General features: G+C 38.1%; 1 protein-coding gene across 1 annotated transcript in view; it reads right to left on the reverse strand.

Moving 5' to 3' along the window:
* The window catches only part of madd (MAP-kinase activating death domain), a 68,593-nt gene that overhangs the window by 27,600 nt on the left and 15,632 nt on the right, over positions 1-25,361 (reverse strand). The window contains exons 3-18 of the mRNA XM_015391338.1: positions 23,694-24,329; positions 19,469-19,772; positions 17,478-17,609; positions 17,205-17,318; positions 16,879-16,959; positions 12,755-12,927; positions 11,334-11,569; positions 11,084-11,240; positions 10,893-10,996; positions 10,599-10,801; positions 10,243-10,493; positions 9,951-10,090; positions 9,492-9,593; positions 6,825-6,884; positions 2,165-2,273; positions 1,823-2,009 (exon numbers count right to left, since the gene is read on the reverse strand). Coding sequence (XP_015246824.1) covers positions 1,823-2,009; positions 2,165-2,273; positions 6,825-6,884; positions 9,492-9,593; positions 9,951-10,090; positions 10,243-10,493; positions 10,599-10,801; positions 10,893-10,996; positions 11,084-11,240; positions 11,334-11,569; positions 12,755-12,927; positions 16,879-16,959; positions 17,205-17,318; positions 17,478-17,609; positions 19,469-19,772; positions 23,694-24,329 — 2,989 coding nt within the window. The remainder of the gene's footprint in view (positions 1-1,822; positions 2,010-2,164; positions 2,274-6,824; positions 6,885-9,491; positions 9,594-9,950; positions 10,091-10,242; positions 10,494-10,598; positions 10,802-10,892; positions 10,997-11,083; positions 11,241-11,333; positions 11,570-12,754; positions 12,928-16,878; positions 16,960-17,204; positions 17,319-17,477; positions 17,610-19,468; positions 19,773-23,693; positions 24,330-25,361) is intronic.

Genomic DNA, 25,361 nt, shown 5'->3' on the forward strand with positions numbered 1-25,361 from the left:
GAATGGAGTCAAAATTGTCTTAATTTTGAAAATTTCACAGCAGCATAAAGCTTTGTTTTAGCATAGAGGTGATTGTGTGTTACTATCCTACTGAAACACAGCTGGATTTTAAATATGGAGTCATGGAACAGAGATTAACATGGGGGTGTTGGCCTAGTGGTTAGAGCAGTCTACTTGTGCTCAAAGAAGGTTTCAAGTATCAGGTTCGATCCCCACAGCCCGCACTCTGGGTTCCTGAACAAACCCGGCACCCGCACATTGGCAGTGGGCTGCCAATGTGCGGGTGCCGCACATTGGCAGCCCACTGCTCCCAAAGGGGATGGGTTAAACGCAGAGACTGAATTTTGTTGCTCTTTACTTGTGACAGTGTAATGAAAATAAAATGCTGGAAAAAGGAAGAAAAAAAGGAAACCAAAGCCCACTTGGGCAAAATGAGATGACTGCAAACTTCTTATCAGTGAAGCTCAAAAAATTCTGGACCATCAAAGCTTTGAACTTTTCTTGCTGCACAGGGAGTAAACTTTAATTATTAAGGATGGTGAAATGGGAATACTTTGGCTGCTGACAGAAGACAGGCGGCAACAGCCTGGAGGAAGAAGGTTGCTCTACGTGCTTGCAGACAGGGGCAGCCTTTGGAAGGCATTTAGCTAATAAGGTAGCCCGTCTGTGGGAGCATCACTGATGGCCATCTGTTGACTCAAATGTTAAGTTTATGCCATTTCAAAATGAACACGCTACCTTTAGCGCCATTACTGAAATAAGGCATTACTGAAATAAATACCACAGTGTTACCAAAGCAGGCAGCTTGGTCACTGTGCTGATTAGGAGCTTGTCAGGCTCAGATTTTTCCACCACCTTAGGGACAGAAGGACAAGGCGCCGCCTGCTCAGCTGGACACTTTGCTCTCTGAACTGAAGTAGGCAGAAAGAGAGGAGGAGGAAGGAACTCACTATAAGCATGAGGATAAGACAAATGAAGCCATTAAGGTTGACCCTTATAACAATGACTTAGGCCTCTGTGGAGATACTAACACTTATGCACTTATTGAGCAAAAACTGGAACAGCAACATGTAAAAAAAAAAAGACTAACGCACAAGATTCTAATGCACTTAACACAAACTCAGCAATAGAGAGCTTGTTCTAAGGAAATGGCTGTGTTATTCACCATCAAAAGATACCGTGATTCTTTGTGCTTGTTAAATGTCTGCATTTGTGAGTGCTGGAATTTAATGACTGTTAATTAAAGCATGAAAGCTGTAAAGTTCAGAGGAAAGCCACAGTTGCTTATTATTAATCAAATAGCAGATGTTGGGGCGGTAGACTCATAACTAAAGAAACAGTTTAATAGAGCCGGTAGTGGACAGAGGCCCTAGAGGCAGCTAGAACTGTAGTTAATTATTAGACCGAGTACTTTATCCCATAAAGGATAGTAAAAGATATGTGGAGACTAACAATGGAAAATTATTTCCTCTGCAGGTAACAAAAAAAAAAAGTTTTTTTTTTTTATAATTTATCAATTTTATTATCAACATGTTAAGTTTTTGTTAAGTTGAGCCTTTAAGTAACAACTACAGACGCACAGTTATAGAAGGACATGTTTTATAACAAACAGCTGTAACTGCAGCAAAATGAGACAGGTAATTACTTGCAGAAAACACACAAGAAAATGATGCATCCTTTTCGTTTCATATTGTGTTTTTCTGTCATAGAAAATCCAAATAAATTAGTTTTGTTTGTGTTTTTTTTTTTTTATTTAAACAAATGTCAAACAGTTGAAATCACTGTATTATGCTTCCCTCTCACAGAAAAACAGGCATCTCACCACATCACGAATGATCTCCTGTCTGGCGTCTTCCTCCGACTGAACGGCTCTGTTCAGCTTACTCAGCACAAAGACACGCAGCTGCTCGTTCTCCAGCAGTCGGCGCACTTTTTTCATGTTAAGCCAGCCGACGCCCTGTCCGTCTAGAACACTCTGGACAACTTCCTTCAAAAACTGCTGGTTCTCACTAGATCAAAAAACAGAATTTTGAACAGAATTAGGTTTTTGTACAGCTCTCTAAATGAACCAAGTTATCAGCTTTATGTCAAAAAAAAAAAACACCCTAATCAAAATAATAACAGCACACTCTGGTTTCTTAAGATAGTTGAGGAGTTTTATTACCTTGTGTTGTTAACTCGACCCTGTGGTGAGGGAGATTCTCTCTTTACAGTTGGGCTGTGTTTGATCACTGAAGATTTCTGGTCCACAAGTGCTCGAGGTGCACGTGCCCCTGGAAAAAATATTCAGATAAATGCACACTGCAAAAATGATCTAGAAATAAGTAAAAATGTCTTAAATTAAGTGTAATAATCTTTTATTAATTTGAGTAGGTAAATATGCTTTGCCAATGAAATTAGTATTTCCATTCTTAAAATAAAAAGACAGGTGAATAATTTGAGACAATTTCAATTTTCTTCAATTTTTTAAATGTAAATTGTAAGTCTCACCTCCTCAATTCAAGAAAAAAAAAATCACTTATTATAAGAAAAAAATTGTTATTTATATTTCATTATTTTGCAGTACATAATTACATTACTTAGACTAAAGCAGAAACTAGATAGTTAGCATACAATAGAGGTTGGAGTAATTCAATGGGAATGTAAAGAGCCGTTTTCTAACAGCACACAAGAGACATCACATATTAAAAAGGATAGAAATATCTGGGATAAAGCAGACTAGGGTGTATTATAAAAGGAAAGAAGGACAAACCAAACAGCAAAATGCACACTCTCAAACACAAACAATAATTAATTTGGTTCTTTTGGTAAGGGCATTACACATTAGCTGTAAAGAAGCTCAGGTCAGGGGAAGGACAATGTCAATACTAGTTAGTCAATGAAAGGCACAAAAGAGAAAAACGGAAACAAAGGTGAGGTGAAAATGGTGTTTATATTACTGTTTTGTTAAAATGCAGGGGGAGGCTGACCATCTGTGTAAACAGCTGCTATATTGAATATCAGGGCTAGCCAGGAAACACTATGTACAAAGAGACAGCTACAAATCACTGCTGTTTGTTGGAAGGCATACGGTAACCTTATGTCATAGAAGATGAATTAATAGACAAACTACATTTACATAGAGTTCAAAGACTAGAAGTAGGTATGTTAAAGCAAACTGTAAATTACACTTTAAGGAGGTCAAGACAGTTGGCCAATTAGTTGTTTAAAGATTGAAGACTGATTTCTTTATCTTCCCCATGTTCAAAAATGTAGTTTACATTAAAAAAATAAAAATAAAAATTACTGGTCCTCTACAAATGCTTTCATTCAGGATCACTTTCCGAACACAAGAGCTGATCTCAGCTTTTAAGCATGATTGAAGATGATTACGTCACCAATAAAAGTACCCCATTCAATAGCACTGATAAAATTAGGAGAAAAATCAATAGTTCAATTGTTTGGGGTAACTTTTACTTTGTCGAATCTACCAATTGTGGTTTGTACACATTGAATACCCAGATTGTCAACAAAATTACAGAATATTTTAATCAAGACATCGTTGTCTCAAGATTCCCAGATATTCTTGCATATACAAATTCAAATAAGCTACCGTTTCATAAGAGCAGTTTAATTTTGTTTAAAAACCCAAATATACAATAAAAATTTGCTTTTTTTTTAAAAAAAAAAATCAGTACCGGTAAATGTTAAACTAGGAATGACTATGAAAGGCCCTGGTATGTAAATATTGTGATACAAATAACCATATAAAATATGACATTTCAAATCATTTTTTGCACCTAAATTTCTGTTAATGAACTGTATCAACCAACATCCAAAATCATCAATTTCCCCCCTTTATTATACTCACTCTATGGATGTCCTGAAAACTTCAAACCTACACGTCGTTTAAAAATGGGCCCTAATCAAAGATCCCAGATCAGCAAAGCTGTGCGTTGCTGATCTGGGAGCTGGCAGTGAGACAGGCACAGCACTGATGATGCAGAGCGCTTTTAATCACTCCTCTGAAAAAGTTTATTAACGCATAAATTAAATCAAAATCCCGAAATCTGCCGGCAAAACATGCTCACTTTTATTATCCTGGTGCCAGCAGTTTGGATTACGTACATGAAAAATGCCTTCCAGCCGCCGCGGCAAACCGCAAAGACACGACCAGGCCATAAGCTGCTGTTGAACGGGATTCCTAGTGACAGCGCACCGCCAGTGTATGGGGGCCTGAGCGGCTCTGACAGAAATTATTTTTAAAGCAGGATGGTAATCTGGATGAACTGACTGCACTGACGATGTTTTCAGGTGGACTATCTTACTTCAAAATAGATTCAAAATACTTTTTACCCACAGATCACAGCAATTATAGCTGCCATTTTTACAGGCAAAGAAAAGATAGGGTAGCTTTGCCCAGTGCGCATCAGACCCACTTTTTCCACCGTGCAGCTAGAGCAGCAGAGACGCTTTAGCCATGCTTCAGAACTAAACTTGTACAAGCATAAAAAATTTAAGCAGCACACGTGTTGTTGCTGCTCTTGCTGCTTTAGGTGTGAACGTAGCATAACAGTGGCTAGCTTCCAGCCATGGCATCCTGCACGTGCATTGGGGAGTCGATTCGTTCATGTGTAAAGGTATGCGCACAGGAGGGAGGGACAAGCAGACGACCATGATTGATGTGTCAGGAACCAATAGTGTACAACAGACCATGTTTTGTAATTGGTGTGGGTTACACATTGATTTCATACAGTAGCGGGGACCATTTATTTTAATTACACTTCCAAACCTTCTATTTCACTGCTTGCTATGCGACTGTGGGGAGATCTTTTAGAAACATGGTAAAAAATGCGTAAGAAAAGATCTCCTACTGCACCTTTAAAACATATATAAATTACCACATGTTGTCCGAAGACAGTGTCCAACTTCACTTTTGCCGCTTCTCCTGTTCATATGGTAAAGCCTTCCGGAGCTTCCGGGACCAGGCTACACGTGATACAAATTAGCTAATGAGCTGTGTCAGTCTGGATCACTGGGGCGAGCAACTTACAGACACAGCAGGAAAACCTGTGGCAAGCCGGACAATGAGAAAAAGAAAGCAGAGAAACTGTGGACTACTGGAAGACGCGCAGTGAAGTAGTGAGAGAAGAAAAAAAAAGAAAAAAGGGAAATGGTGTGCTAAAAGGCGACCGTGCACATTTGAGTATGTTTGGCTCAACCTACTGCCTTGAAACAGGTTTTTCCACCATGAACATAATCAAAAATAAATATGGATCCAGACTCACGAATGTGCACTTTGATATGTGGTTGAGTATGGCTTTATCGCCATTCAAACCCAGGTTCAAAAAAGCCTTCCGGGGCAGCCTAAAGCCCACTGCTCTCAATAAGCCATAAAAAAGAAAAAGAAAATAACTAATGGTCATTTTAGGTGTTTCATAAAATATGTGAATCAGGAAATTGTCTATATATCAAACTGAACTATTATTGTTCTATACTTCAAAAACAATTTAGATTTTAAAATGGGAAAGAACTGTATTTAAAAATTCAATGTATAACATGGATGCATAAAAACATTAATTTATTTCAGTGTTAAATGCTGTTTAAAGTAACGGATTATAATTAAAAATGTCTCTGGACCGTTTTCAAACATCAGCATGCACTGATCGTAGTAATGTGTGCAGCGTGTTGCCTTGTTTCTAAAGCGATTAAAATGAGCAATGACAAGGTGTTTGTAGGACTTCATTGCATTCTGAAGATGACATTGTGCCCATTAAGAAGAAGGGAATTATTCAAAGCATGATGGGCCACAGCACACAAGGACTGTGTTTAGGTGTGACAAATACTGTTACGTAAAGACAAAAAAAAAAATCTTTGCATGGAAAACACTTTACATATTTAAGAGTTTTATTTTAGTTACCAACTATGATCCAGGTTTAGAATTGCGCCCCTTAGTGTGTCAATAATTCTCTGTCCTTGGTTAGAAAAAACTCTTAATAATCCCGAGTCAATTTATGAAATTTGAAATCAGAGATCAAAGTTTTTTATCCATGTCTGTGGGAAAGATAAAAGGAAAGCCATGAACTAGTAGGAGCATAGTAAGTTACTGAAGACTCTTGTCATGTGGCAGTTTTATCAGCATCCCACTGTTCGTACCATGTTATGCAGCCCACTGAGAAAATGTAATATTTTACTAAGATATCATGAATTTAATACAGGGGAAACTCACATCACAATGACTGATCGATCCCGCCCGTGTATGGTGCTAATAATTCAAACCTTTGGAAGTATTTTTTTTTTCCATGCATCATTTATGTATTAAATGTCCAGATCCATTAAGTATGACGTATTCCTCTTAATGCTGACCAGAACTTTGATTTAACCTTGTTCTCCTGTCGTCACATCCCTTTGTTCTTAAAACAATTACAGAGATCCAACCCAGCCCCATTTCATACAAAGGGAGCATGAAATAAAAACATAGAAAACAGAAAGTGAATGATCATTGAAATTCCAAGTCTTATCAAAATCATTGTTTTAGTTGTGCTCACTTTATTTTATTTTTCCCCTAACTTACTATCAAATCTAGAAAATGTTATTTTTTGCACCCCTATTTTTGTAAAGCTACTTTTAGACACAGAAACAAACATTTTGTAAAGTGGAATATGTAATAAGAACAGGCAGAAATGAAAAAAAAAATGGCCAGACAAAACACTGTGTTCCTTGTTGACTTCTGATGAAAGACATAACTGACATGAGAGTGGAAGACATGGTGGAAATGCTAGGAGGGTGTAATTGACTGGCTTGGAGAAGCATGCAGCTCACTCAATAAAAGGGGCAGAACCCACCTTCTCCGCTCCCCGGGCCGGCCTCTGTAATTATCTCCATTAGAGAATTTAGCCCAAATACTGCACACAAAACTCAGAATTAGTGCAGCCAAAAGGTGGACGGAAAAAGAGACACCGGCCCAGACACAACCAGTCTGAACATCAACCCACCACACAACAGAAATGTACACTTCAAATGATATGAAAGTAAAAGAAAGTAAACAAAGAAGCAAAAGAAACTGTATGATGAGCCTTAATGTGAACGATAAAATGAATAATGATCAGGGCTTTAAATTACAATTAATATTTACAGCTTCTCTGTAACTAATAAATATATATATATATATATATATATATATATATATATTTATATTAATAAATACATTGTTGCAATACAAGATAAAGCAGTTTATGTGAGCATAAATGAGGCAACTCCTAGCTATTTAAATTTTCACATACCAAGAAATTCTTGGCGAGGAGTAGCAACATTCTTTCAGTCTGACTTACTGATTACTCCAAAGGAAGTTAATAATTACAACTCTTTTGAACATTTAACCCTTACTGTAGTTTACCTCATCCAAATTGCAAAGCAAGAAAACCTCTTCTTTTTGTAACTTTGTATTGTCCACCAGTTCCTTACTGTGAATTTTTAGATGAGTTTTCAGAGTTCATTTGGTTCTGATTTGGTGTTAGACAGAGACACAGTTGAAGGTGATAGCTTTAGTGCAGCCGGTAATGCTACCCTCAGGATTACTTTAACAAAGTTCTCTTTCCCCAAAAGAAGGTTTCACTTTAGCAGATCATTATCAGACAGTGCAGTTACAAATTTTACACTGAGCCTGGTTCTACTGGAGGTTTCTTCTTGTTAAAATTGAGTTTTTCCACTACGAGCATGCTAAGTGTGGGGGGTTGCCTTTGAGTCAATGAGTCGATGAAATCCACTGGTTTTCCTTGGACAGAAAACTTTAAATCAATTTGACTGTACAGTATGATATGGTGAATATTAAGTGACATGTGTTGTGAATTGGCGCTATAGAAATAAACTGAATTGAATTGCCTGGAAAAGTGTGAACAGTGCTGAACATTTGAACAATGAAAATAAATGGGTTATTGAACTTTAAAAAGTATGTACAAAACATATTTTCCATGCTAAGCTGTGAATGAACTCAAAACACAAACGATAGAGAGCAGTGGAGTTACTAAATTATTAAACAAACAAAAAAATAATACAGAGGGTTAGATATTTTTTTTTAACTAGAGAGAGATTTTTCTTTGAAAAATACCAGGTACTTTTGAAGAAATTAGGCTTATGCAGTTTATTAAAAGATGTCTTAATGTAGTAAGAGAGATGCCACATTAAGAAAAGTTTGCAGTCACAGAGGAAATCATTGTTAAAAAAAACAGACTTCCAACAGCCACACAAACAGGAAGAGAGGAACAGAAAGGGAAGGTAAACAAACAGAGACACTAAGGGTTTAACTTCTATCTCAGCTCTATGCTGAGAACAGGTCTGAACGATTACAGAAACGTCTAGTTAAGAACAAACTATCACACCAGACATAACATACCCGGACTGTCAGGGGAATCTGAACAACAGAGACAAAAAAAAATGACAATCAAAGGAAGAGAACACAACTCTTTAATGGCAGCTATTCCACACTGAGTGGAGTTATTGAGTTATTTCACCATGCTTTGTTTTTATTTGTTGTTTTTTTTCTCTCAGATGAAGAGAAAATCCAGCCTAAACAGCTTTCACACTGACCTCCCAAATAGAGCTGGGCAATAAAACAACAATATTCTATTATTGATCAGAAAATAACAATACTGGGGTCGAGGACAGTTTTTAAAATTAAAACAAGATAAAAAAAAAAAAAAATGTATGTGCCCTGGTATACTGTATGTGGGGTTTTGTAATTGCTAAGTGGGTGATTGAGAAGTCCTTTTTTTTTTATCTTTACTTGAACCAAATAATGCTCCAGTTACTGAATTCTGTGTTTATTTTGAGGGGGAAAAAATAAAATACTTATAATAATAACATAAACTTTCATTTATCCTTTAAATTTTTATTCAAACATTCGTATGTGAAACTGGTTTATTATTATTATTTGAAAATGTACTGCTGGAATAAAAATACTGTGATCTATTATGTCCACATCGCCCAGTTCTACTTTAACGATAAACATAAGAGCTACTTTAGTTAAAACAACAACAAAAAAATTACAACATAAAGAAAGGAGAAGTTCTCCCTTTTTAAAGCAAAATAAAGTCTGCCTTGGAGTGGATTTTCTTGAGAGAAAAGGTCTGATTTCTCCTCAATACTCTCCTGTAAATAGTGCCATATATGTTTGGCAATCCAGTGGAAAGAGAGACAAGCTCTGAAATATGTTACAAACCTGATTGCTCCGTTTCCTCCTTATCATAATTAAAGTATTCTTTAAGCGAACAGGTAGAGAAGGACAGAAAATGTGTTTTTGTTATATTTAGTCTACATAGTTAAGATATTTAGCAATAAACAGACAAAGGTATATTGAAATTTATAGAGCAAAAATATCTAAAAAAAAAAAAAAATGAAATCATCTCATAAGCTTGATTTAACTTCTGATGTAAACTGAATCTAAATAAGAACCAATAGGATGGCAGAGTCATGTCAGCCTTGAATCTATGCGATTGTTGTAATTGCTCGCCTACCTTTGAGGCTGGGAAAGGGCGTCGATTTCTCCCGCGCTGCTTTGTTGGGAAGGGCCAGATTGGACAGACTGAAGCTGGTGCCGTGGTTCTTGTATAGATTACCTGTGGTGGAATTACATATGCAATCATACACTAAAGCATTATTAAATGTTTAAATTTACCTTCATTTATCCAATAACGTGTATTGTACAATTCCAGAGGTGGGTAGTAACACCGTTACCATTACAGTGACAGAAAATGGTGGATATTGTCAGTGGAAGTCCTTTACCCCACATTGTTGTCACAAAAAGAATTTACTTTATAAGTTATATTTTTTTACTAAACATAATATATCTTTTAAAATAAGTTTAGTTTTTAAAATACCAGACAGTCATCTAGAGAGTTGATGTGGAAGGGAGTAATTAGTATTTTTGGATGTTCTGTTGGTTAATTCTAATGCTCATGCTTAATTATTCTTACTAGCAAAAGACATGAGTCCACCAAATCCATCATTGCTGCTGTTGGATATGGTAGAATTTGGCGAACTGTTGCGAGAGTCTCCCTCTCCATCCGACTCTCCAGGAAGCCTTAGGCTGCTGGGGCGTAGAGGCCGCTGAACCCTAAAACCAAACAAGTCTTGTGAGATTTTAATCTGACACACAAAGCAAACATGAAGGCTCAGGGATAAATGGAAAATGATATCAGGACTGCAACAACAAGAACGCATCTTGGATGATGAGAGAGAACGTTTAAAAGACAGGCATGTACTCACTTGTTGCCGTTTAGGTTCTGGTTGAATCGAGGGGTGTAGGTTTCAACTTGCTCTTCTTCGGCGTCTTCCTCAGTGGGGAAGCCATACTGAGGCTCAAAGTATGGGTTGTCATATTCTTGCTTTTTGTTGGCAGAATCCACCAGACCGACATCTGCTGCTGGTCTAAGGAATGGCTGGCTGCCCAGTACAGGGACAGGGTTCTGCAGAGCGGCACTTGCTGATGCCTCGATCTCAGGCGCTTCAGATTGCTCCTTGAAAGCACATATACATGCCCATTGTTTAAATGCCTTCTTGAATAAAACACATACTTTTTTGCATAAAAGTGATCCCTAAAGTTTACTTATGTTATCACACACATGATTAACTCCTTGGATAATTGTGCTAGGGCTTGAGCTTGCAGTTGTGCTAGAGCTTGAACGCAAAGGCTGACCGTCTGACAGCTCAACGGCTCCGTCAACACTGGAAGGACCATCTAGGTTATGGCTGTCCTTGTCATGGAAATCTTGAAACTCAACTTCACTAGCATCTCCAAGTGCAGCATGAGTGGGAGGATCCAAGCCTAAAAATATGAATAAATAAATACATTAACAGCAAGAAGAGAGAAATATGACAGAGGTATTTTGTTTTGTTTTTTAAATGAAAGAACATACTTGGCGTGTCCCCCTGGATGTCACCTTGAATCATCTCACTCACTAAGTCTCCAAGGGAGGAATATGAAGAGCTGGAGTCGTCATATCCATCACTGTCACTACCACTTTGGGAAAAGAACAGAAAATCTAAAGGTGCTCGATATGCTTATCTAAAAATGAGCAGCTGAAATAACAGGGTCTAGTTTCCTAACCTGTCTGTGGGGTCAGAGTCATTGCCTTCATCTTCCAATGGAGCAGCCATCGCCTCCACCAGTGAGGAGCTTCCATCATAAACTCTGTAGACCACTGGCTGCAGCTGGTGTGCATACCATTTGGACTTGTCTCCGATTAAAGATGGATCATACACATCTAAAACAAATATGCCCAGAGGCAAGTTTATTTCCACACAATAAAACAAAACATTCCAATCAACAGAGTATTACTGAGCTAAATGAGCCTTACTGTTGTGTATCCTCTGAAAGGCAAGGTTAGAGGGGTTGAGTGCCCACTCTCCGTAGAACTCTACTGCCTGTGTGTGGGACAGCTTATCGGCAAAACTGGAGCGTCGTGGGCGAGAGGCAAGAAAAGACGAACACTGAAAAGCAACCACAGGTCGCGGAAACAGCCGCAAAGTACGCGTGTGCATTTGGAAGCCCTGGAGAACATTGGGTGAGTTGAAAAACCGCACCATGGCAACCCTAAAAAAAAAAATAGAATAATTAAAATGTCTTAGTTAAAAGAAAACAGAAAAAATAGCCCATATATAGGAATAAGGGAGTGGCTGCCGGGTGGTTAGGGCATTGAGCTTGGAATCCAGAGGTTCTGAGTTCAAGTACCACTCCCACAGACTGCCACTCTGGGTCCCTTGGAAAGACCCTTAACCCCACACTGCTCCCTGTGTCTCGCATGGCAACCCACTGCTCCCCAGAGGGATGGGTTAAATGCAGAGAGTTAATTTTATTGGTTTTTACTTGTGACAGTGTAATGACATTAGCCAGGCCAAAAATCCCCTTTAACGACAACTTCTCAGACCCTTAGATGGGTATGGGGCATTGCAGTCTAACAAAAGAAGATCAACGACCCTCATTCCAAATGAGTTGACCCCTTCATCATCCAATTTGTATGTTTTCAAAACAAAAACAAGGCTTTGTTGGGCTACTGTATACAACCCTGAACTCAACGCTATTCCTGACATTTTGAATTAAAGCTTCCTGGATGGGAAGCGAAATGTCTTCAAACTTGAAAACAAAGTCCAGTGGATTGTTTTTTATTTTCTTTTTTGGAATAACTATGACCTGGACAACTGAGAACCTTCACCAGCATAATGACAATAAAGTTGATTCTAATTCTAATGATGTGAAAAGTGGCTAGTTGCTGCACAATAATTTGAGTAACCCTACCACCAATTAAAATCATCTGCAGCCTACAAATAGTCATCCACTTTAGAAGTTTTGAATATTCACTCTAGCATGTAAATTTGTCTATTTTACACAGACACTAATTAATCTGTAAGGTTTGTTTTTCCAACGAAAAATTGCATGCAAGATTTTGTTGCCACCACAAGATGGCAGCAGTCAACAACTGAAAAAAGTTGACACTTTTTTCCCTCTGCTATTTCTGTAGGTTTTACAATAGCTGAAACCATTAAAACTACTATTTATTTCATTTTTTTAATTAATTGCAGTATTTTAATTTTTTTTAACCATTGCCAGTCTTAAAGAATAAGTAAAACAACAAAGTCCTTTTTCAATTTGTATTTTTACTTAAAATGGCTCCCATAGTCTTCAAACATGGCATCCATAGAGCTATCCTAATATATGGCTACTGACTGCTGCCCTTTCAGAAACTTTTAATCAAATTGGAAATGGAAGTAAAGAACTTGCCTGGTGGCAACATCCACAGAATCAACATCATTGCCATAAATCAGAGGGTTGAACTCAGTGGAGGACGGCGAAGCTTTGTCTCTTCCTGGTGGGAGCAGAGTCATCTCCTGGCCTTCCTGGAACTTCTCCAGGTTCAAAATGGGCTGGGTGTTCAAACTCATGCTGGCCAATGCCTAAAAGGCACCAGTGATACAAATTAAAAAAGAAGCTATGGATCTGACGACAATACTGTGATTAACTACTCCCACTACAGGCATCAACAGTTTCTAGAAATTTAATGGGACATTATGGAGGTATATGCATTATTTAGAGGATGTAATAAAAGTAAGGAAATTCATATAGAAATTAAAAATTTACTTAGAAACATATCCCAATCCAGCAAAGGTGACAAAAGGTTTCGTGGCTCCAAAATGATTCAATCCCCACAGCATATTTAGATAAATGACAACTTGTCCAAACTTGGAGCTTCTAAGTAAGTTAAAGCATGTTCAGTCTTGAATAATTATTGTGTTGAATGGTGTTCTGCAGTCTCAGAATTATTCAGAGCCTTCGTGACACGCACCTTTATTAATTAGTGCAGCACCCTTTTGCCGTTATGCCCTCCTGCAAATGTGATTCAAACACCTGCTTCTTGGAGGCAACCTGAGGAATCTTAGATAAACACTTACAGGCAAAAGCCTCCAGGTGAAGTACAGCAAACAAAAACATTTTTCTTTAAGCAGTTTTTTTCTCCTTTCCTTTTTATTTTTTTTGGCATGCAAATAAGATCCAACTTTTCCTGAGCCTTTGGTTGAGCAGTGGTGTACATCCTGAAGCCTGTGTCGTACTGTGGAAACATCATCATACAGGGACACCTCAGGGCCTAATGCCACTGGGATCCTTACGTTGGACGTCAGCAGTTTGTAAAGGGTTTCTGTTGAGAACTTTCTGAGGGGTACCATGACCCCAACTGCATTTCTAGGATCAGACTCTTTTTGTATCCATTCCTTACTAGTAAAGGGAAAAAAACTAACCTTCAGGGAACCTTCTTGGATCATGACAACCATTTTCTACTGTAACATACATCGACAGTCTAGTTCCACCTCAGGGACACTTAATTTAACTAATAAAGCTGCTGGGTATAACATACATTAGGCTTTCACAGCTGTGCCATTACAAAACCTAATTAGAAGTTTTAATAATTCTGAGACAGCAGTCGTTATCTGAAGTCAGATTTAGTGTAATGTTCAATCTAAACAGTTAAGAGATTTCTTTGAAAACACCTGAACAATTTGGACCTAATTTGAAGTGGAGGGACAAAAATATACAAATATATATATATATATATAATAATAATAATAATATAGGTGCAACTGTTCTGTTTGGATATTTGTCATCTTTGTGGATTTAAATGAAGAGTAAACAGGGTAATACAGGACAAGGTCATACAAATTTGCACATGTTGATGTCTGTGGTGGGTGCAGCTTTTTAGAGAGGAAACAGGAGGAAAGTAAATCACTATGCATGGTTTGCTTAGAGGGAACTGCTGCAGTCTCAGGAGTCGATGTTTAGCTTAGCATAATGGAACATTAATTTGCTGGGCCAGGATGAATGTTAACTTTGTCAGAGGGATAAACATAAGCTTGTATTGTCTTATTTTGGTTAACACTCACTATGCCAAAAACGGATGCACGCACATTCATACATGCTCAAGCCAGAGTTAAGCAGTGTATTGAAAACTGTGTTTCGCAACATTCTGAGATGTTCTTTTACATTTACTAGAGGTCAAGAGAAGAAGAGGTGGTAAGTAATGACAGGCAAACCAATGTGTGAGAGAGGATTTCCGTGCATGGGCATTACACATTCCACAGGAGGAGAAATAAGTAACCTTATTCTCAGAGGAGAAGATCTGCTTTTGGGTGATCACGGTCAATCTAACCAGACACTAGGAAGGGGAATAAGAAAAATGCGAGGAGAATCACATGAAGGCTGGAGATGACAGTTTTGTGACAGACTAGAACATCACATGATGGAAGGGTAACAGTCACTGCCTTTTCACTTTCTTTGTCTCCTTTTAGAAATACGTCCCACTTTTTCTGCTCTGTTGACAGCAAGCACGTACATTTTGTTGCCACAAAAATACAAGTTACTCAGAGCAGAATTCAGAAAGAACAGCCTTTCAGCTAGATTTTTCTGGGATAAAAGGCTTTTGTTTTATTTCATTTTTTTAATACATGACTAAATTTTGTCAAAATGAAAAAAGTGACAATTTTTAGTGAGACAAAGAGGATCGAGCAAACTGAGTCAATTCAATTTAAGAGAAAACCGAGAAAGTAAGGCAGGGGGGGGAAAGGCTGATGAAGACAAGGGAGGTGATTTTATCTCAAACATGATAGACACTGATAACCAAAGATTTACATCAATAACGATCAAAAGCCAGAATTCTCCAGCAGAACCCAGCCTTTGAGTGGCACAAGACAACCATCCATGGTGACCAATGGGAGAACCCAGTGGTTACAATGGAGGGGACATGATGGCAGATACAGTACAAAACTGCAGATCTTTTCAGAAACACACAAAATGCTTGCAGACCTCTACATCTACAGAAAAAAAACAATGGCAGAAAGAAACCTTAATTCCTCTATAGCTCAAAAAACCATCAGAGATTGCAAAAGAAAATAAATCAGTGTCTTGTAGAACTGATTTATTTGTAAAATGAAGAGCTAAGTGCAAGTATTTTCAGAGGCTCCCACACAAGCAGCATTAGGCATAGCATCTACGTCTTTACAGAAATCTGTAAAAGATATTCCTCTGTGCCTTTTTCTACAATTACAGAGAAAATGGTTAGCTTAGATTATGCCAGCAAAAACTGAGGCTTAGCACACTCCTACAAACCAGCTTTTTGGTCTCACACACAGAAAAATAAAGAGCTGCTAACCACACACTGATCAAACTGGCTCTGATTCAAGGTGGATAAAACCAACTGATGACTAAAATCAATAGTCCAATTGAGTTTTATCTGTGAAATTTTGCAGCAGGCAAAACAATGTCTAAGCAATAAACAAAGCTATTTGCCGAAGGGGATTAATTCAGTTAAAACTGAGATAATTACTTATAATTATCCAACTATTTCTTTTTGTTTCTGTTAAGATGCTATTAAAGTTTTTAATTTTCTTTTTTGGGGGAGAGGGTTGTGGGTTGCGCTTCAGGACTTTTTGATGCACTTTGATGAGCATCAACCCTATACATATACATAAACCTGCTACTTTTTCTGCTCACAATGCATTCGATGTGAACATAGTATTAGGGTTCCTCTATAGGAGGCAGAGAAGGTTACTGGGGAGGGGAGAGTCTGGTTGTCTCTGCTGAGACTACTGACCACTGCAACTAGATTCCAACTTAGCAAGATGATGTAAGTTTTATAAGCTGAGCTTTATAAAGCTGTGCTTTAAAATTGTCCATGTCCATTCATATGAAAGGCAAGACAAGATTTCAGTTGGGAGCATAAGAGTAAAGATAAGTGAAAACACAGGCACTCCAAATACTGTAACTGTTTTTCTGTAATTGTTTTTTTTTTTTTTGATAACCAGCGACTGTTTCACTACAACATAACTTAAATCTAAAACCACAGTAAAAGATGTACACCTTTGTCATTGTTACATGAAAAAGTTCAACTACTGAGAATACTTTGTAAAGACACTACATCAAGGTAGACTGCCTCATGAATCAGAACCAGACTCTGAAATTGTTAAATGGGGTTATAGGGGGAAAATCAGTTGCCATCAGTAACACTAAGATTTATTTGGGTCCAAGTATCAAACTTTACCTCCAACAGCTAGGGCATGCAAACAAAAACAAAAGAGAAAAATAATAATGATGCGTTAGTGCACTAAAAACAAATCCTTTCAAAAGTCTTCACACATCTACAATACATACAACCCAGCTGAAGAAGAGGGCACCTACTCTTCAAACTGCTGAAAGAGAATGTTTACATGTATACAAGACTGTGGTCAAGTCACAATAAAAGGAGAAAAGACATTAAAAAAAAGAAAATCACTTGTGTCACACTGGGGTCACTTATTTCTGGCTGCCACAGGGCAGTTCAGTTAAATGCAAATACAAATCAGAAAACCAGCATTGATTACCTGTTTTAAATGTTTCTTAAGCTCGCCTGCTTCAGGCTCTGGCAGAGGGGGAAGATTCTCTGCATTGGTAGGCACTATAACCTGCAACCAACACAAGTGTAAATTAGATACAAATAAAATTTGCTTCCAAGAGAAATAGACATCAGATCTCTATGTCCGTATTTCTCCAACCAAATGGAAAGTTTTCATTATTAAATGTACATTATTCCACAGCAAGGATTTTGAGATCAAAGTAATTCTGGATAAATGCTAATCCCTCCTTTATTTTAGGCACAGCCTTGGATCAACCAAGGCACATGTGTAAATCCTCATGTTGGCAAACAAACCTTGCTGCTGTCGAGGTCGACCAGCCAAACATCATCTGGCATTTTGAAATCTGACTTATAGAGGAAGAAGCTGGCTGGAACACCAATAATGTAGGGAGTGGGAGCGAGAAGGAGCTGTGAGGAGCAGAAAGCAGACCAGTGTGTACATAAAAGTTGATGTTCCAACAACAGATGGTGTTTACAGCTAGAAATAACAAGTGTGGGAAATGTTTGAAGTTACACAAAAATATGAACTGCCTATTTAACATCGATAAGCCTCAGTTCCACACTTACCTGCTCAGCAGAAGCCATACATGTAGGCAACAATGGGATGACAGGGAACATGTACTCCAGGGGGTAGATCATAGCCACAAAGGCCATCACACTCATGGACAAAGCATTGTAATCTCGAGATTGAAGAATGACCTTAAAAGGTAAAGATTGGAAACAAATAAAAAAGAAATGAAGAGAATCAATAACAATGGATCCTATTTTAAATACCGAATACTTGATCGTTATGATGTCTGAGCTTTCTAAGTAAAAAATGATGTGGTCGGTCTTCTAATAATTCCATTATCTTTTATCCCTTGTTGTAAAACTTCAATGCAAGAACAGCCCTTTTGTTTTGAGTTTGTTAACAGCATTATTAAAAGATGATTTTCAAGAACAGATGAAGGTTGGAGAACAAAAAGCTCAAAAGAGACATCAGCCTGACAGCTTTATGCTTTTAATTAGTTCAGCCTCACTGAATGACAAAATTGTCAAAGTCTAAAACAGATGAAAATAAGAAAACCTTCAACAGGCTCCTACTCTATTAATTTTTACAAAGATCTTCTATTTTAGTGCATTATTACAACTTTAAAGCATGCAAACAAAACAAAACTATGTTGACTCCCAGCTATCACCCAATGTAATCATTTATTTCATAACTACAATGACAATGGAGAACAGAAGGAATAGTTTTTCAGCATTTTTCAACACCTAAATTAATCACTTGGCACACAGGCCAAGTACTGACCTGCTTTACAGAGACTGAAACACTCAGGCTATATTTCATTTTTCTTTGATTTTTAAGAAGACTTTTGGCTGCTTCTTGCAAACAGACAAGAGCTGCCTTCTTTGCAACAGTGGGGAGGTTTAAAAACACTCAGATTTATACTTTTCTTTTTTTTCTTCTTTTTTTTTTTTAGGTGGAATATGTTTCTAATGGCAAACTAGTGTGTTTACTTAAGGCATGTCTGCTTGTCTGGAAAGAGCCCCACAACAAGTTTTTTGGGGGGAGGGGTACTCTGAAGTCCTCTGTGCACCTTTATGTAAATAGACAGAGGCACATACTGCACAAATGTATACTGATTTTTCTAATAACTGTGGTGCAGGTTTTTCCATAATGCAGAGTGAAATTTAAAATTGTCCTTTTTTTTCCAATTTTTATTTTAATAATACATCCTATTGTGCATCTGTATAAATAAACGTATGCCAAGATAATTAGTCAGACTGCTATAAAAATGGCAAATGGGCATAAAAGGTGGGATAGCCCAGGAACTGCAAAGACTTGTGTATCTTTGGTCTGAGGATGCTTAAAAGGAGCCAAGGCATCTGTGCAGAGCAAGACAAAAGTAAGAATACACCAGAAAACTGACCAAGGATTCTGATTAAATTTAAGTCAATATCTCAAGGGGTGAAAAATAGCAGATGGCAGAATGAGACTCTTTTCTCTGTGTCCAAAGCTGTGATTTTCTCCTCCTCTGCAAATGGCTTCAGAAAATAAAAACTGAATCTGAAAAATGTGACTCATTTTGGCAGATTTTAAAGGAGAAAGATGGAATTTAGCTTCCAAGTCAATTCAAATACGAAAATGCTTTTTTTTTTTGGTCTTGTTATAAATGAGCTCAGTCTGACAGCTCAACTGTGACTAACTGGCATTTCTAATCGCCAAGCACAGCAGGATATCAGGGGACTGGTGTAAAAAAGTATGACAGCACATCTCACCAAACACTAATTGTTTAAAAAAGAAACCAAGTGGTTTAAACTCCTTCACATTTAAGAATTAATATGATTATTGATTCAATCAAGTTACCTTTTCAACAAATCATAAAATACTGTGGTCTACATGCTGTAAACTTACAAAACTTGCTCATTCCTTAGAATAAAATGTCCTGGGCTTATATTCAAAAATTTGATGCATGGCTATAAGATAGTTATCATGACAGCTAATCTAGATGTAAAGACAAGCCTTATGTATGGCTAGTCTTTCATTTGAACTCCTGACCTGTTTCCATGTTTACCTTGTGCTCCAACAGGACACAGCTGAGGACCTGAAGACAAGCATCAACACCCAGCAGCTCCAAGGGCAAGTGCAGTGGGAAATCAACCAAGGAGAAACGAGAGTTGTCAGGCAAGGCGAATGTCAGCGGCCGTTTCAGTTCTTGGGGCAGCACCTCCACATCCACACGCCGTTGACCTGCCAATGGAACCGGGGAGCGCAGCAGCCGGTACACCCATGACTCGATGTCCCGCAGGTCAGCCAACAGCTGGCTACCTTTCTCTTCCACAGAGAGCGCCCCGGTAAACACCCTCCACATGGTGTCCCTGCACAGATACACACACAAATTAAACATCTAACACCTATAAATCTTTGAATTTAAATGTTGGTAAATCCTTTAACTGTTAATGTCAACATGTCTCTATGTTGCAAAATTTAATGAAGCTATATGAATGTTGGCGCAAGAGCTGCACTTAATTACAAAATAGTCAAACTGCATGGCTAAAACAGTCAAGCCGTTTAGTGTGAATAGTTAAAAAAAAGATGAACGTTTTTTTGTTTTTTTTTTCTAAGAAAATACAAAGCTTGTGTAATGTAAGCTTATTCTAAGATGCCAGATATGGTTTATCTTCAACAATAAAATACAATTATTCAACAGCACTTAAGTATCTAATTGACGTGTGAAATAGGTAGAGTTTGGCTGGGAAAATCTGACGGTTAGTTTGATGATGAGATCTTAAAGTGGATAGAACAATGGCTCATTTCTCTGCTTCAGACAGGTATCAAGCGGCATTTAAATCCCTCATCTGAAGGCCAAATGACACAGAGGCTCTTCAGTAATCACCAAAATATTGATTTCAAAATGCTCTACTTACACATTTAAGACCATTATGGGTCTTTAAGTGTATATCTGGCACTGTGTGGGTGAGAGGGAGTGAGGGGATACATTTGTCCTTCAGAGCCCTCCCACCTCACAGCTGCTACCTAAAGGCAGCTGGAGACCTCAATCTGTCAGAGCTACCATAGTGAGAAATGCTCCAAGCCATTATACAATGACTCTCCTCTTTCTCTGTCACTGCAACATAACATTATAACTGTAGGAGCCAGAGAAAATAAAGAGCAACAAAAAAACTGCCTAGGCCAGTAATGTCTTTGGCTTTAATGCGCTGCTTGACGTTTTGAGATCATCATTTTAGACTGTTAATTAGTGGATAATCTCACTGAAAGGAAAAAGAATGTGGTGTGTAAAAAGAAAATTAGTAGACTAGAAGACACATTTTACTTACCAGCAATACATACAAGAAATAGGACTACTTGTTGCCTTTTATGCTTTGAACTAATATTAGTTGCACTACACTGGGTTGCATCACAGTGGGCTGCCATTGTGCGGCTCCTGGGGTGCAGTGTGGGGTTAAGGGTTTTACCAAAGAACCAAAAGTGGAGGCTGTGGGGATCGAACCGGGTACTTGCAACCATCTCAGAGCACAAGCAAACTGCTCTAACCACTAGGCCAAAACTATACTAGTACGAATTAGGTTCTATATATCTAAAAATGTTTAAACATTTTAAGTGGCCCTTTTGACATTTATCAGCTTGACTGAATATGTATTCATGATATCTGAAATACATTTCATCATACTCAAAATAATACAAATACTGAGCAGTGATATTAGGAATATGGAAATCTGAAATTAATTTTTAGACATCCAGAATGTTTATGCTAGATGTGGAGATTTACATTTTGTTTGAATTGGTCATTTAGACAAAGAAAACATTTTTTTCAGATATCAGGAATACATATTCAGTAAAACTAGTACATATCAAAATGGCTTGCCATAGTCTGTTATTACAAGCATGATATTACAGGATCATTTCTTGAATGGTTGTAGATCAATGTATCTATTTAGATGAAATGAAGTCTAAAAACACTGTTCTAATGTATACAACCTGTGCATCATCTCATGGGTCTCTCCTCATGTTAAATTGGTCTTCTTTTACACAGTAAATACTAAGTGGCTGTTTGCAGCTGTGCTTTGGATGTTATCCCAATAAATGGTTGTTATTAGCAGCTCTCAAGCCCATAGAATGCCTTCAGAATGTGCCAGTAGGCCTATAAGGCTTTTTATCATTGAGTGAATTGTAATCCTAATCCTAAAATAATTCCTTTTCCCCCACAGAATTAATGAATCTATTTAGGTGTAATCTGAAAATTATTTCAATAGTTCTTCATGTACTGCAAATAGAACTAAATAAAAATAAAATGATCAGCATTTCGCTCATATTAAACAAACCAAAAACAAGTATTCTCATGCCCGATCAACTGAGTTGTACAATCCTCTCCCTATAAATATTTAGTTCTCTGTGAAAAAGTGCCGATCATTCTTTAATAAGACCCTTGTCAAACGGACATTTATGTTTGTTTTTAAAACCTAATGTTTGTAACGGACCAACAGTAGTGAATGATATAAATATATTTTTCATGCACAAAAATACAACAAAAATCTGACTAAATCAGGAAGTAAAACAACATAATTGACTGTAAGGAGAGCAGAGACAGAGGAAATGTATTAAATATGAAGATTCAAAAAGGATAGACTTAAAACTTTCCTTTATGATACAGCTTATAGTTAGAAAGGCTCAGGTTATCCTGAGCTATCTCTATAGTTATGCTGCTATAGGCTTAGACTTCGAGAGGATATAGGGACCCCTATTTCATCATTTTTGCTTCATTCTATCTCTATTGTTCCACTGCAGAATCTGTTAGTTTAATCACTAACATTGTGCTCTCTCTGCTTTTTCCTCATAGTAGCTTTGCTTCGTCTGTTCCTGTTAGGCTGTGACACCATCCTGGAGAGAAATATCAGCGGTGCTGCTGCCATCAACATCTTTGTTTATAGATGTTGGGAGATTTGCCAGTTTTTCCAGTGTAGTCCTGTTTCTCTGACTGTAAAGGTTGGATGTTCTCTCTTCTCCCTCCGGCATGGGAGTTGGCTCGGAGCTCGTCTGCCTAGCTGTGTTTTCTGGACGGGGCCACCTTTTACAGTTGCTTTTTGTATCTCTGCTTCTGTCTCCTTGAACCCCAGTCAGCACACTTAGCCTGGTTCTACTGGAAGTTTCTTCCTGTTAAAATGGAGTTTTTCCTCTCCACTGTTGCTACAAGCATGCTTAGTGTGAGGGATTCCTGAAGAGTCAATGCAATCAACTGGTTTTCCTTAGATGGAAAACCTTTAATCAATTTGACTATATGATTTGGTAAACTGTAAAGTGCCTTGAGATGACATGTGTTGTGAATTGGCACTACATAAGCAAAATGAACTGAATTGAATTGTGGATCTGTCTGTATTTTTCTTAAACATCTCAAAAAAAAGGAGACAAAATGCAGATATTCAAAAAAATATGGTTAACTGTAACCTAAACCTGTCCAAACTAATTGAGTAACACCTCATGGGAGATAAACAAAAGAAAAAGCAAAGGCTTCTTTATTAAATATATTTAACATACAGATCACGTTTGGATGAAGATGGGAGATGGAAGAATGAAGATGCAGCAATTAATCTGTCAGATATTAGAATCAGATTATCTAAGTGACAAGGCTATTTTTTGTTATTCATCACAAACTGTCTGAAAATCAATGCACTTTTTTAAATATGTAATATTCTTCCATGCAAACAGTAGCATTGCCTTATAATTTCCTTTTTGTTTGATCCAAAATTATAACCTATGTAAAAGAAGCTGCATCAAATATGTTAGACAGTCAGATGTAATGAGGAATAAGAGCGGTCAAGAAAAGCCTGATCAGTGCAGCTCTAATGGGTGGAAAAAGAACGACAGCTTATGAAGTGTTGAAAATAGCACAACCAAAGAAAAAAGATACTTATTAAGACCAAAGGTGGGTATCTTAGGTTTGTGGGGTTTGGTTTTTGAGTAGTACTGTTGATATTTTAAACAGGTGCTTGTCAAAAGAAGTGCTGTCAACAAAATCTTTGTCCTAAAGACGTTAAGATGTATCGGTGAACACAGTTTTAATGGTAGATTGTGGAAAGGACTAACAACCACAACAAAAAATAAATAAAAGCCATTTAGTGAGTAAAAAGCCTATTATAACAGAAATCTTGTTATCTACTCGTACAAAAACATGACTAAGTGACTCTGGCTAATCTAAGAGCTGATAAATAAAAAAATGTTAAGACCTCAAAGGAATAAGAATAAAAAAACAAAACTGTAAAGACATATACGTTAGGCCTCACCTTTGGGTAGCACGAGAAAGTCCAGCTCGCTGAGTTAGCCTCTGACTGCAGCAGTCCACCAGCCTCTTCAGAATATACAGGCATTCTCTGAATGTGGTAAAGAAAGGGTAGTGGCTGACGATGCACAGCGACGTCAGCGTGCTGTTGCGGTTCCTTGCAGCCACTTTAGCAGCGCTGCGTTTGTGCTGCGGAGACTTGCCAGAGGTTTGCTCTGCACCTGGCTGCCCGTCCTCTTCTGGACGAGGTGGAGGTTTAGACTTGGAGCTGTCAGGTGCGGCTGATGCAGCAGTCTGGCCTCCACCGCTGCCATCAGACGCTTCGTTAACAGTCTCGGTTGCCTGTGCTGCAGTTTCTGTGTGGCTACTCTTGTCTCTGGGACGGTGATGTCCACGCTGGAAGGACCGATAGAAGTTGACGCAGATTCCATACCGGGTAATACCAGAGTCCTTGTCGGTCAGCGTGAAAACAAATGAGGAGTCATCACGCAGGCTAACACGGCGCTGGCGTATACTGAGGCAGCCTTCTGGTTGGCAGAAGAAAACCACATCAGGAGCGAGCGGGAAGTCGTGGTGATCCTCCAGGGGGTAGCGTCGGAGGAGCTGTGGAGTCTGGGCCACACTGTCACTACTTGGTTGCCTGAGGAGAAAATACATAAACATGTTGATTCCTACATGTTTAACAATTCTGTATTTCTCCTGTTTGATAAGTTCTTTATCATCAATTTGCACACAATTTTCTCTAAAGCAGTAAATTTCTATATTATATTGACGGTAGAATTGCACCGGTCAATCAGCAGCACTAGCTAATAGGCCCATTTTCACGTGATCGGCAACCGGCCGGTCATCGTGAAGACAACGAATTTTACGCACTGTTTGTTTTGTATTGTTGATGGGTTTTTCTTCGAATGGACACACATTTTTCTCCTGCACTTTGTCCATGTTTTTTTTTTGTCAGAGTGTCCATAACAGGGGAATGACTGACCTAAACAACACAGGGAAGTGGATACCGCATTTTGGGCTCAGAACAGTAGCAGCGGGGTAGCAGTGTGACACCACTGGGACAGAGAGTAACATAATCAGGATGAGGGGTCCAGTTTTGCCCCCATCATGGAGCCAACAAACCACCGCGGTAAATTGCAGGAGCCAACCGGGCAGACAGTGCTCCAGAGAGAGGAGATAAGGAAGCTCAACAGTAGAGCAGAGGAGCGCAGTGGTATATCAGAGAAGCGACAGGAAAAAAGCTCTAGAAAAAAGAACACTAAGAGTGGGAAAGAGGCTACTGCTGCCTGGGAGTAGGACCGCAGTACGTTGGAGAAGCAAGCCAGGAAGCATTCCCACGTCATCATCTTTTTCAACATTATTTTCTCTATCTTCCATTTTACTAAAAAATGCTGCTGTCTCCTCCGATAAAACAGTGGTCAGTTCAGTTATTTCTCTTCTCCCTGATAATTTTGATACCTAATAATACAATGTCAACGTACATGAGACAGTATCTGAAGAATTTATGGATTTGATGCCGTGATCGGTGATGGGCAACTGGATCCCAAATTCCTGACCAATGCATATCTAATTGATGGGTTATTTTTCTACTGTAAAATATTGATTTTCACATTTTTATTGACATTATGATACCCAAAAAACACACACACACACACATATATATATATAT

Source organism: Cyprinodon variegatus, unplaced genomic scaffold (assembly GCF_000732505.1).
Source record: "Cyprinodon variegatus isolate N-32 unplaced genomic scaffold, C_variegatus-1.0 Scaffold22, whole genome shotgun sequence".
Taxonomy (NCBI): domain Eukaryota; kingdom Metazoa; phylum Chordata; class Actinopteri; order Cyprinodontiformes; family Cyprinodontidae; genus Cyprinodon; species Cyprinodon variegatus.